We start from the raw sequence: 13,045 nt of genomic DNA on the forward strand, positions 1-13,045 counted from the left end.
CCCTCACACATGCAGACGATCCCTACCCACAGACACCGCCGTGCCCGGGACGTAGCCCCCATCATCAGGCGCGTCTTTGGGCTCCCAGCCCGGCTCGGGCATTATTCTGCGCACGTGTCTCCTCTCCCAGCTACTCTTAGCTCATCCCCAAAGCGTTGCCCACCGACCCCCAGACACCCACCCACGCCGTTCCGTACCCATCCGGTCCCATCCCCACGCATGTGTCCCCCCATCACGCCCAGCTTATAAATCTGCCGCGCGCACGCACGCATATAGATATTTGGGATCTAAATGAATTCTGGATGCATTTAGAGGTGTAAAAAAACCATCAATCGTAAGAAATCCTGCCGGCATTTCACACCCACCAGCAGCGCGCGGGGCAGGGGGTCAGTTTGGCAAGGCGGTGTTTTTGCAGCTAACGTAAGAGCAACACACACACACACGCAGAGGATGCTTGGGCAGCCCGAGCTTTATTAATTTTGAAAGGGGCACCCGCTCCTTTGCCCGTCTCTGAGGGCTCGGTGCCTCTGGGAGATGCTTGGGGTGGGGCGAAGCTCCAAATTAAAAGATAAACTCAAGCAGAATAATTCAACTCAGATTTTTCACGTTATTATTTGGTTCTGCTTCACCCGTGTGCTGAGCTGCTCGCAGAAAGGCGTTCGCTGAGCAGAAGCAGGAGGAGTGTGTCGGAGGGAGCAGAGATGGCTGTGATATGAGCCCTGACTGGGGCTGGACTGGGATCAGTCTGGACTGAGAGCTCCCCGCTTTCCTTCTTATTCCTCTAAGATAAAGGCTCTGCCACGGGGACCTTCCAGTGGTAATGCTCACAGGCTCCTCGGGGTTGTATTTCCCACTCTAAAATACCAGTATCGTTTTGCAATGGCTTAGGAGAACTGCTTTGGTGGAAGGGGAAACTGAGGCACGGGGCAGTGCAACCAACCTAAGTGAGCACAACCTGCCCAGTGCACCCAGTTAATGCAGGGAACTGTTACTGGTTCGGAGTCACCGTCCAGCACTAGGATGCTCTATGAGCATCCCTGCAGGTGCTGCCCTGGCGTTTTGAGGTGGCTGAAGTGGCATTTCTTTAATTCTGCCCCATTTCGGAGTCTCCCGCTTCCTTTTCAGAGCAAAAAGAGTGCTGCCGGCCACGGCATTTGGCCTGGGGATGCGCCGGAGCAGCCGGTCCGGTGCGTCTTGCCAAACCTTGGCAGCAGCGGGACGGAGAGCAGTCCCAGGTTGTGTGCGTAAAACCTCTCCCTCGATCATGCGACAGCAGTGACTAAGAGTCTCTGGGCTGAATTTCTCCGGTCCTTGCTCCTCCTCACCCGCAGAGCAGCCCCTTGGGCCCTGACTCAGTTGGCTCCTGGCTATTTCCATCTTTCCCTCCTTCCAGCATTTTTCTCTCCCGACACCTCCTGAGCTGGCAACTGCCTGAGCGTGTGGTTAGAAATTCCCCCACCTTTTTCCTTGTAGCATCGATGCCCACGGGATCTTGGCCTCTGTGCCTGGTCCAGTCGCAGTGAAAACTTGGCCCCTAGAGGAGCCGCTGTCCCAGCTGGAGTCCAAAACTTTTTCTCCCCACGGGAAACTGCCTCGGCTGTGATTTTACCTCTACTTCCAAACTCTGCTCGCTTGTAGCTCCTCGTTATTTTTCCCTTTCCAGCCCGACTTGTGGGCTCCTGACCTCACTTCCATTGGGGCTTCCAGGCCAGTGGCCCCCTGTGGGGTCATGGGTTTTTTTTGGGAACACCCATCCCGAACCATTGAGCACATGTTGAGGTCGTGTAGATCATCGGCAAGTTCTGGAGGACTCGTTTGGTGGGGATTTTGGTGCTGTATTGGTGGCTGCTGGGTATATACATAGATTTTATTTTATTTTTAAGACAGCTTTGGAAAAAACCACTTGAGCTTGGAGCAGAGGCCAAAGCTGCCATCTCAGGCCAGACCTTCAGCTGACACAAACTGGGAGCAGCACCATTGGTGCTGGGGGGGCGATGGTTGGCACTGGCTGTGAACCTGACTCTCCTATTTTTAGAGGTTGCTTTTGCTCCTGAGGCTAAATCAGATCTCACCTGCACGGCTCGTAGGGCAGGGCTCTTTCCTTGCCGGAGCGTTTGCAGGCTCCTGCTCTCTTCCTTCATCATTTTTGGTTCTTGCTTTGCTTTGAGTCTAAGTTTTTACTCTGAGCTTTCCTGAGATTCCCCATACAGGGAAACTCAGGAACATCGCTCAGCCTTCAGCTGAAAATGAGTTATTTTGGTCGTGCCACTGCTGTATAGACACGCTTGTCCGGTTCACCCAGCTTTGCTTTAAGATCCCGCTTTTTTGTTGGATTTGCTTCCCGGATTGTGCCTGGCTGACGGGTAGGGGCTGCCTTCGGAGCTGCCACCAGCAGAGCAGCATCACAGCACGTGGTCCAGCGTGGTCTGATCCGAGGGGTAGGGAGCATCTCAGCCCAGCCCCGAGCAGGCTGGGGGGAGAGGATCATCTTCCAGAGGCTTCTCCATCAGTTAGAGCCTGGCTTAAACTTCACACCTAACTTTTGTAGGGCTGATGCTCTCTGTGCTGGACCCACACGGGTTTGTCCTTGGGGACACCCCTCAAGGATGCTCTCGGCAGGCTCAGGGCTGCCGGCACGTTACTGCCGGTGCCCAGGGCCGGGTTTTTCTCGAGCGTGACTCAGACTGTCTCTGCTGCTGATTCACTCCAGCCGAGGACCTGGGCTGTCGTCTCGAGCAGGCTCGCGGTGGTGCGGCTGCCTGCGGAACGCAGCCGGCTGGGTGGCTTCGACAGCAAAAGGTCGCATCCTGCTCGGTGCAGGCAGGGTGAGTTAGCAGTAAAGGGTGCTGGAGCAGGATCTGCTCCCAGGAAGCCCAGCCCGCTGTGCTTTTGTGCTGGAAGGAGGTGGAAGAGGAGCTTTTCTGCTCAGAGGCTTTTTATTTTTTTTTTCGGGGGCTCTTGGAAACAGATGCTCTGGGTAATGGACTCATCATGAGCTCATCCTGCCGGGGAGGAGGGCTGAGCAGGATTGATGGGGGGGGACGACAAAGTCTTTTCCTTCTGACACAGCCTGTGATTTCCACCGCGTGCTGCCGGCCCCTCCTCGCGCACATCCCAGGCGAAGCGGCAGCGTGCAGCGGGGAGGAGGTGGCGCGGGGAGGACAAGGGTCCCACCAGTGGGGCCGAGGGGACAAATGGGAGCATCCGGGTGTCACCAGGTCCAGGCGTCAGCAGGATGCTGAGCTCTGCCTGCTTCTCCCCTCTTTGTCCTGTCCTCTCAGTCCAGGGACCATTAGTGGACACCTCGTCCACCCCTGACCCTTAGGGAGCAGGGAGGGGGGCAAAAGGACATCTCTTCTACATCCAGTCCCCAAACCTTACAGTCATGAATAGTGCGACCATCTCGTCTGGGGGGGTTGGGATGAATGTGAGGGAAAGCTCTTTGACTTACTCCTCTCAAAGTTCCCTTGTCATGCCTGTTCCCAGCAGAGGCTCTCTCCAAACTCAGGCTCCCTTCATCCCCATTGCTGTCACTTCTGGCACATCTCCAGCCCCAGGTGAACCCCACCACACCTTCCCCTGTGCTTACCGTAGCACTTGGAGAAAGGCTCTGGACTGATGGCCGCAGACACTGAGGTTTGCTGTCAACTCATGGGACAGGTCCGGGGAACCCTTCCCCATTCTCCATCCTTGGTCCTGGGGAAGTGGGTGGCAGCAGCATAGTTCCTGGGGTGTTTTGAGCCTGTTGCCCTCATTTTTATTGAATGAGGGCTTCTCCCATCCCTGCTATTGCTGTTCACTAGCAGGGATTAGAAGAGATCTACCAAAGGCAGGTAACACCAGAAGTGTGTCTCAGCCTGCACCAAAGTTGTCATGGTGGTTTATAAAATTGCTGGTCTCCTACAGAGAGGTTGACCCAAATCAACTAATCAGGAGGGGTTGACCCAAGTCAGCTGATGGCCCGTGTAATTTCTACTTTTTGCAGGTGGTTGCTTTTGCCTCGCTTTTCTTCATCCTGGTCTCCATCACAACCTTCTGCCTGGAGACGCACGAGGCCTTCAACATCAATGTCAACGTGACGGAGACCCTTGTGGTTGGCAACACGACAACGATCCTGCTGACGCATAAAGTGGAGACGGAGCCCATCCTCACCTACATCGAAGGGGTCTGTGTCCTGTGGTTCACCCTCGAGTTCCTGGTTCGCATCATCTGCTGTCCGGATAAGCTTCTCTTCGTTAAAAACCTGCTCAACATCATTGACTTTGTGGCCATCTTGCCATTCTACCTGGAGGTAGGTCTCAGCGGCCTGTCTTCCAAAGCTGCCCGGGACGTACTGGGCTTCCTACGGGTGGTCCGTTTCGTCCGGATCCTCCGTATCTTCAAGCTGACACGGCACTTTGTGGGTCTCCGGGTGCTGGGCCATACACTCCGGGCCAGCACCAACGAATTCCTGCTCCTCATCATCTTCCTCGCCTTGGGAGTCTTGATTTTCGCCACTATGATCTACTACGCCGAGCGGATCGGAGCCAAGACATCCGACCCCCGAGAGAGTGACCACACTCACTTCAAGAACATCCCCATTGGGTTCTGGTGGGCTGTGGTCACGATGACAACCCTGGGCTACGGCGACATGTACCCCAAGACCTGGTCAGGCATGGTGGTGGGGGCTCTCTGCGCGTTGGCTGGGGTGCTCACCATCGCCATGCCCGTGCCCGTCATTGTCAATAACTTTGGGATGTACTATTCGTTGGCCATGGCCAAGCAGAAGCTGCCAAAGAAGAAGAAAAAGCATATACCCCGTCCGGCCCCACTGGACTCCCCTACCTACTGCAAATCCGAGGAAAACTCGCCCCGTAACAGCACCCAGAGCGACACTTGCCCGTTGGCGGTAGAGGAGGGGGCGGCTGAGCGGAAACGGTCAGGTGAGACCCCAAGGTAGGGCAGAGGGAGGGGGAGACCTCCGGAAACCCGCAAGGCAGCGTTTTTGGTCCCCTGTGTCCCAGAGTCCCTGAGGACTGCCCTGCTGCAGGACGCGGCCCCCAGCTCTTGGGTTGGTGAGAACTTGGTGCAGAAAGGGCTGGTGCCCTGGGGTGTCTGGGTATTGGGTGCCGTTTTGGTGGACCAGGATGCTGCAGATCAAGATTCCCCCCTCCAGGCAGGGTGGAAAAGACCTTATCCCGCTCTCCTAATGGCATAGATCAAGTGACTGTGGTGGGGTTCAAGGTGTCCCTATCTAGACCACATCTTCCTCATGTTGACAGAGGTAAGACCATTGGCCCGATGCCCATTTTAGCCTGGTCATGCCCTTGGGGTGGATTTTCTTTTGCTTCTTCCCACCATAAATCAGGGCAAGCTTCACCAAAACGGATAAATCCATGGCTACTCCCTGGGGCTTGGCCCCACCTCCCCATTCATCTTCTAGTAGATCCCTGCACAGCAAAGTCAATGCTGCTCCAAACCCTGTGCCCGGGCAGGAGCAAAATCAGCCCCTGGACATTTATTATTTGATGTCCTGCGCTGAGCTAAAGTTTGGGGGTTGGCTAGTCTGTCCTTTGGGTCAGGAGAGGGCATGGCCCCAGCTGTGGGCAGACGTTGGTGGGCAGCACTGCTTGGGCTAAGCTCAGGGGACTGCGAGAGCCCTGCCACGGTATTGCTGGCCACAGAGGCTACTTTGCCCTTTTCGTCTCGGTTTGCTGCCAGCAGCACCCCCGGAGCAGCCAGCTTTGCAGTGCAGGAACAGGAGGGACCACGGTGGAGCGGTGTCCCGCGCCGATGCGGTGTTCACTGAGGTCAGCCCTGAGCAGCCGCACATCTGGCCACATGAGTTTGATAACGATGGTCCTTCACCCGTGGGGACACAGGGAGCCCCAAATGCCCCAGATAGGTGCTTTCCTTTATAAATCTCCCTTTTCCACGTGCCTATGTATCCTGCCTGCCCTGGGAGCCCTGGCAGAGGGGAGCAGCGAGGGTACCCGTCCTGCTCTGGAGGAGAAGGTCAACGCCATCCCTTCACCCGAGCACCGATCCAGCTCAGGCCAGCCCCTCACCTGGCGTAGCATCCTCTCAGCTAACGAACCACAGAGTCAGATGGCATAAATTAGCACTTCACCACTAACCTGGGCAGCCTGTATCTCAGCAGTGTGAATGTTGGAGAGCTAGTTCCCACCAATTAGGTGGGTGAATCTTAAAGACCAGGGGTGTTTCTTCCCTGGCAAACCCTGCTTGGCTCCACGCAGGGTATATAACCCTCAGCAGGAGTAAGAGCTGCTGTTTGCTGCTTAGGATTAATATCTGGCATGGTCCTGCTCCCCTGGTCGCTCTAAGTTAGCATGTCCAGGCTGGGATCAGCACCTGAATTTGTGGGTGTTGCTCTGGGTCATCTGCAATCTGGTCTTCTGCTTCCTTGCACGGTCTAAGAAAACCCTTCTGGCCACCCCAAGCACCTCGTCCTGTGGGTTTATCGCTGCTGATGGGTCTCTGCCACCTTCTTGCAGACTCTAAGCAGAACGGTGAGGCCAACGTGGTGCTGTCAGACGAGGAGCAGCCGCTGTCGCCGACCGATGAGGAGAAGCGGCCCATGCGGCGCTCCAGCACCCGGGATAAGAACAAGAAATCATCCACGTGCTTCCTGCTGGCCACGGGTGACTTCTCCTGTGCAGCGGATGGAGGCATCCAGAAAGGTATGGCTGATGCTGGAGGTGTGAGCAGGCCTCTGGGCTGGGGAGGGTGAGATGGAGGAGTGGTGTAGAGGTTTATTGCATCTGTCCAAGCTGGTGGTTCATCTCCATCTGCCTGCCTGTTCTCTGCTCCCCAAATCCACTTGTCTTCCTGCCTCTCCATCTGCTTCATCTCCGTCCACCCCGTCTCTCCGTGCTAGCTCTACCCTTTTTGTTTTCTTCTCCCCCAGTCCTCCTCCCCTGATTGCCACTTTTTGGGGTCTGTGACCCTGTGCTGGCTGCGCTGCCCTCCTTGGGGACAGGTCTGTCCCTTTGCTCCCCAGTGCTCCAACTTCTCCTGTCCCTCCAGTTTTCCTCCCTGGGCCTCAGCCACCCATCTCAGGGTGGCGTGAGGGGGACATCTCTCCTGGTGAGGTGGTGAGGTTGTGACCGAAGGTGGTCGAGAGGTTTTCAGTTGGGAAAAAAATCCCCAGGCTTTTCCTTTCTTCTCCCCCTCCGATGTCTTTTGGTGGGTTCGAGCATGGGGAGCTGCGCCATGCCAAGTGCTGCCTTGCCAAAAGCACCAGGCTGCCAGAAAGGCTGGCTCCTCCGGGCTTGGAAAGTGTTGAGGTTTTCCATGGGAAACTGTGGGGGAGATGAGTCAGGAAAACACAAAACTCTTCCTCTTATGACAAAACAACAATCCTCTTCAGCCTGGTCCCTTTGTGCCGTCCTCCAGCCTTCTGTGCTTGACCAGCAAGGGTGCCCTGTGCCTGCCTCCCAGCACCCCAGCCCCTGGGAGGGTAAATCCAGTGCCTACCTTGAGCCACAAAATCCAGCTGCACCCTTGACTGCTGGGATAATTCTTAGGACACGGCTCAGTTTTTTAGCTCTGCAGTTTTTCTCGTGTGTCCGGGGTAGCGTGGGATGATGGAGCTGACCTAGCTCTGCCTCCCTGGTACCATCTAATCCCAGTTACTCACAGGGAATGGTGCATGCGGGCTGGGACCAAGCAGCAGAAAAGATGATGTGCTACATCTCTGAGCTGCACGCCAAGACCTGTTGGCTCCTGGTGTTGGTGCTTTGGAGGCCCTCAAGGGTTTGTTGCTGTAGCTCTACTTGGGTTGGTAAAGACTGGATGGGCTTGGGACATAGGGAGGACCTCCGCTTTGGGTCTGTGACCTCCAGCTCTGGTGCTCAGGTTCATCTCACACCCTCCTGGCATCTTCTGCGCTGGGTCTTGCCTATTTTCTTGTGCGAGGCAGCCCGGCTCATCCCAGGCTGGCCTGGGCCAGGCTCTCCAACAGCCCCTGGAGCAAGGGGAGGTCTTTGGGGGCAATCACATTTATTACAGTGGTAGAAGCAAATTGGTTGCTTCCTCCTGAGAAATCAAGGATTCCCTTTGGCGTTCCTGCTCAGCATCGTCCCTTAGAAAGAGGAAGAAGATGAAAAGCTTTGCTAATCTTTGGGCAGAAGGGTGTTGGACAAATATTTGCTTGAAAAGCCTCAGGTTTTTCCTGGAATTGCCTTTTTCTGTGAACTTGGTCTCTTTTCTTAATGCCTGCTAATGAGAAGATGTGAGGGGGCTCTAGGGATGAAGGAGAGGGATGAAAGCCAGTGCTGATCTTCATCCTTACAAGATGCTCGGGTCAGGCATCTCTTCAACTGAAGCATTTGAGTTTGGTCCCATTGAAGCCAGGAGAACTAGAGTAGATCTAAAAGCTGAGGATCCAGTGAGGCCCTCGCTGGGCTCCCAAATCACGTTACTTGGTTGCAGGAGACTGGGAAATTTTTCTCCTTGTGTGGTGGCAGCAACAGCTATTTGAAAGGGCGCTTTGGTGATGTCCTGGTTTTGGTTTGTCCTGGTGTCCTCCCTGCAAATTCCAGCATACTTTTTACAACTAAAAATAGATGTGTACATGGGTGTCTTACCCTCACCTTGCTGAAATGGTCTCGTGCCTGGGTAAAGGTGGGATCTGGTGTCCAGAGGGGCTTGAGTGATGTGTGAGACCTTTTGGGAAGAGGGAACCTCAACATCTGTGTCCTGCTTGGGCTGTTGGGGATGGAGCGGTGGGATGCTGTCCTGGGAGGTCAGGGTATGATGCCTTCCCTGGTGAAACGCTCCAGTGTGGTCAGGGTTAGTGGTGACCAGTGATGATTAAAGGGGCAAAGCAGCCTCCTGTGTGCCAGCCAAAAGCTGTTGGGAGCCACAGAGGCGCCTCTTCCCTCGCTCCTGATTTATCTCCTGCTGAGGCTGTTTGTTCTGGTACTGGGATGTTGGCAGCTCTGCAAATTGAGATGAGCTTGATTCTGAGCCCGACTTGCTGATGGCCATCTGTCAGATCCTGGGACAGGTACTGATGTCTGTACAAGCTGTGGAAATTAGGAGATGGAGCTGGTTCAGGAATATGCTGCAGATCTTGGCATCCATCATGGTTTGAGCCCGATTCCAGTGGTTGGTCTCACTGGGACAGCTCAAAGAGAAGAGCTAGCCCTGCCCACCACCCCTTGGACGTGGGCTCTGGAGAAGACAGAGCTGGATTGCAGTGGGTTGCCATGTGGCATGTGTTTCTTCTCCCTATCAATGCTTCCAGTGGTGTCACCTTGCCCCCCTTCTGCCGGGGATGGCTCTGGACCCCTTATCTCCCACCAGCACTCAGGTCCTCCTCAGCACTTCCCCAAAATGTGTCCTGCTGGGGCACAGGCACGTTGGCATCGGTCTGTCTTGGCATGTGAGCTCCCATCTTCTGCTTGGATGGAGTGGAATAAAGGCAGGATGAGTCCAACATCCCCCATGCCAGTGAGATTGGTTAGGATGGTCTAGGAGAAGGTAGTGGTTGAAACCAGAGTGGGATTTCAAGAGGAGCCCCAGGGAATGGGGTTAAATGGAGGGAAGGGGATTTACCCTTTGATGGCCCACTGGCATTGCAAAGCGGCAACTTTGGGCTTGGTTGCCAGAAGCCAGAACATCATGCAGCTGATTTTTACTCCGTTGCTCGCTATTAGTGCAGGGCCATGACCCACATGTGGCTCGAGCGGTGTGGGATTGAGCGCGGGGATGCTCACGTGAGCGTCCACTGGTGATGCTTGGCTGGTGGGGGGAGCGGGGACGAGCCCACGTTTGCGCGGGGACACACGTGCAAGTGCGTGCACCGGGCAGGCGAGTGCCAGGCCGCCGTTGTAAACAAGCACGGGTGTTCCTGGGCGATGCTGCCGGCTTGGCATTACCCCATCCCCATCTGCTGCCGGCTCAAAGCGTGTGTGAGCACGCACGTGAGCTGCGAGCGTCTGCACGTGGGGAGCGCGGCATTGCCAGGTCCCGAGGAAGGAGCCCCCGGGGGTTACCCGCTGCCCCACCGCTCTGTTTGGAAGATGCCTCCACACGGCTCCTTGGCAACAAACCCATTTATAAAGCAATCCCGGTGACCTCAGTTGGCACCTATGCGAGTTGCTGGGATACCGGCTCCGTTAACGAACGGCACTGGTGGCAATTAGCAGAGCGCAACCCTCCGGGCGTTTTGCAGCTTGGCTCCGTGGTGGCACCTGAGCTTGGTGGAAAACCATGATGGCCTTGAGGGACTGGAGTCCTGAGCTCCTTCCCAGACGCTCCCACGAGTGTGGCTTTATGTGCGTTGGGAATTAATTGATGGAGAAAATGAAGTGTTGGGCTCGGGGCAGGTTTGCCCTCGGAGTCCCATTGCAGAGGGGCCCTGGAGCAATCAAGCATCTTTATGGAGTACTACCCCAAACTGTGATGCTTGAGACTTAATCAAAGCTGGCAGCATGATTTTGGCCCTGTTCCCATGCCCTCCTTCCACCTTTTGCTGTTCCATGATCTGAGCAAGAGGGCAAAGAGCACCCCTATAAAGTGCTCAACCACATCAGCAGGTCCTTGCATCACCAAGGTGGCTTCCAGAAAGACCCAACCCAAAACACCTCTCAACAAATTGATTTAATTTGGGTGCTGGGTCCATCAGTGACCCCAAGCTTTTGGGGACCATCTGCATCTCGACACAATTGCTTCCCACACACGGCTCAGGGTGGCAGGAAAATGCAGGAGCTCTTCAAAGAGCCTCAGCGTTCCCGGGAAAAGAGCGAGGTTTCCTGAAGGATGAACCCGGTGCAGTTTTTTTGGGGTTGTTTTTTGGGAGGGGAGCAGGGGGTCTTTGCATCAACTGCTGTAGGTGGGAAACATCCCCAGCTCAGGATGGGGCTCCCCCCCCGCCACCCTCTCCCGGCTCAGGGCTGCGCTCGCTTCCCTCCTCGCTTGCTGCGTGGTTTCATGCCAAAAAGCAAAGAAGGAAATTTCTCCTCTCTTTGGGGCCTGATCCTGCTCACGCTTCCGCTGTGGGAACTGCAAAAGCTTTGCCGAAGTCAGCAACAGGTCCAGGCATGCGGCCCTCTGCCCCCCAGCCCCTTCTCTGCTCCAGAGCTGGGGCTCCAGGGGGGGCTGAGTTATGGGAAGAGGTTGAAGACTCCTGTGCTTCCCTACTGGCTGCTGTGGTTGGGAAAGGAGTAGGAAAAGGGTATAAAAAGGGGATAAAAATCAGATTTAGAGAGGTAGTGCTCTGGAGAGCTTTTCCAGGCAATGCTCGTGTCTCAGCATCCTCCCCAGGCGTGCAAGGAGGTGATGCTGCGATTGCTCCGGAGGAAGCGCTCAGCCCTGATCCAAGCCCAAACCAGCACCCTCCATCGGTGCCTCCGCACCAAAGCAGAACCCAAAGATGCGCCAGGAGCTCCCCGGGGGCAGGTGGGGATGGTTTCCGAGCTGGGTGCTGCCAAAGGGGCATCACCTGCAGGATGCGTCGCCCTGTTCTGTGCTCGCTCCGGAGCTTGCCGGGGAGGCGCAGGCGAGGTGGGATTTGCTCACCCAGGCGCTCGCAGGGAAGACGCAGTGCGCACGGCGTGGTGCAGGGCAGTTGGGCTCATCGCAGCCAGGAGCATCCTTCATTTTCCATATTTTGGCAGCAGAGCTGTCCCCGGTGTAGTGATCTTGGGGCTCCTCTTTGAACAGGGCTGTTGTTTGGACCTAAAAATCAATTTTCAGTGCAAATACTTGGTTTCTCTCCAAAAAGAAAAGGGGCTTTTGACCTGTGAGAGCATTTGTTCTGGCTGTTGCCTTTCCATAAAAGCTGGAGCAATTTCTGGCTCTTTGGGGGAGTGTGAAGGGTTCCCATGCTTAAAGCAATAGAAATATTTGCTCTTTAATGCAATTTTTTATGGAAAATAATGAGCGTGTCTACCTGCTCCCTTCCGTACAGAAAGGTGTCAGCAGCAGCTTGCTGCTACAGCTGGCGTAAAAACCAGAGCCGGGGGAATAACTCCTTCCAAATCCCATATTTGTTTGAGTTCTGCTGCTTTTCCCCGTTTGCTTCAGCCCACGAAATCCCCAGGCTCATTCCTTATTCAGAACAATTTGGGAAACAAAACCCAACACCCCTCAGGACCGATTTGGTCTCCCGACATCTGTGACTCCCGAGTCCTGGATTTGGCCGGCGCTGCTCGACTGCATGGGGAGCCAAGGGGACGGGAGGGGAGGTCTGGAGGATCTGCAGAAGCTTGGTTGCCCTCAAAAAGCCCTTCCTGAATTTTTTTTAGGGGGATTGAATTGGGATGTGGGGCTGGGCGATGCCCACCCTGGTGCTCTCTGCTTTCCGAGCCTTGGGAAGGAGGCTGCTCGGCTCTAACCTGTCCGTTTTCTTCACCAAGGCTATGGAAAATCCCGAAGCCTAAGCAGCATAGATGGTGTGGCAGGATCCACGGTGGGCTTGGCTCCCCTCGCATCCCGCTGCAGCTCTCCCTGTCCTCTGCGGCGTCCCTGCTCTCCCGTCCCCTCCATCCTCTAAACGGCCGCCCGGATCCCGCTTTGTCGTGTCGTGTCGCTCTGTTCCCCCCTTCCCTGTGATGCCACGGCGGCGCCCGTGCCCAGAGGAGACCGAGCCGGGACATCTCCATCGCTGAGAAGCGGGTTTCGATCTTCTCCAGCCCAGCGCTGCCGCCGTGCTCCCCCTGCCTGGTTTGCAGGACGTGTAACGTCTCCATCGAACTTGTCTCGTGTCCGTACGTTTGGGACAGTCCCTGGAGTAGGTGTCGGTTCCCTTTTTTCCCCCCCTTCCTTGAAAATTCATTCATCCTAAATAAATTGGGCCAACCCATGCGATTCCCTATGGTGTGGAGCCCTCCTTCCCGTGGGCCGTTGGCGCTTGGGCTAAAGGGTGGTGGAAAAGCGAGGAGGACACGTTGACTCAGAAAATTATATATCACTGTGCTGGAATTGGCTGAGTTCATATAATTTTAGGTGGGTTTTTTTGGGTTTTGGTTTTTTTTTTTAAAAACCAGCCCCAAGTTTCTAGAGACAACAGATGAATAAACCTCTGTGCCCTGCCCAG

General features: G+C 55.4%; 1 protein-coding gene across 2 annotated transcripts in view; it reads left to right on the forward strand.

The window, feature by feature from the left end:
* KCNC4 (potassium voltage-gated channel subfamily C member 4) overlaps window positions 1-12,502 on the forward strand; it is a 13,774-nt gene extending 1,272 nt beyond the window's left edge. The window contains exons 2-4 of one of the 2 annotated variants that reach the window (XM_009640456.2): window positions 3,986-4,922; window positions 6,495-6,680; window positions 12,366-12,502. In XM_009640456.2, the coding sequence (XP_009638751.1) occupies window positions 3,986-4,922; window positions 6,495-6,680; window positions 12,366-12,502 (1,260 nt within the window). The remainder of the gene's footprint in view (window positions 1-3,985; window positions 4,923-6,494; window positions 6,681-12,365) is intronic. The other variant, XM_009640458.1, reaches the window with a different exon arrangement.
* The last annotated feature ends 543 nt before the right edge of the window (window positions 12,503-13,045 follow it).

This window comes from Egretta garzetta, unplaced genomic scaffold, assembly GCF_000687185.1.
Source record: "Egretta garzetta isolate BGI_Z169 unplaced genomic scaffold, ASM68718v1 scaffold616, whole genome shotgun sequence".
Classification (NCBI taxonomy): Eukaryota; Metazoa; Chordata; class Aves; order Pelecaniformes; family Ardeidae; genus Egretta; species Egretta garzetta.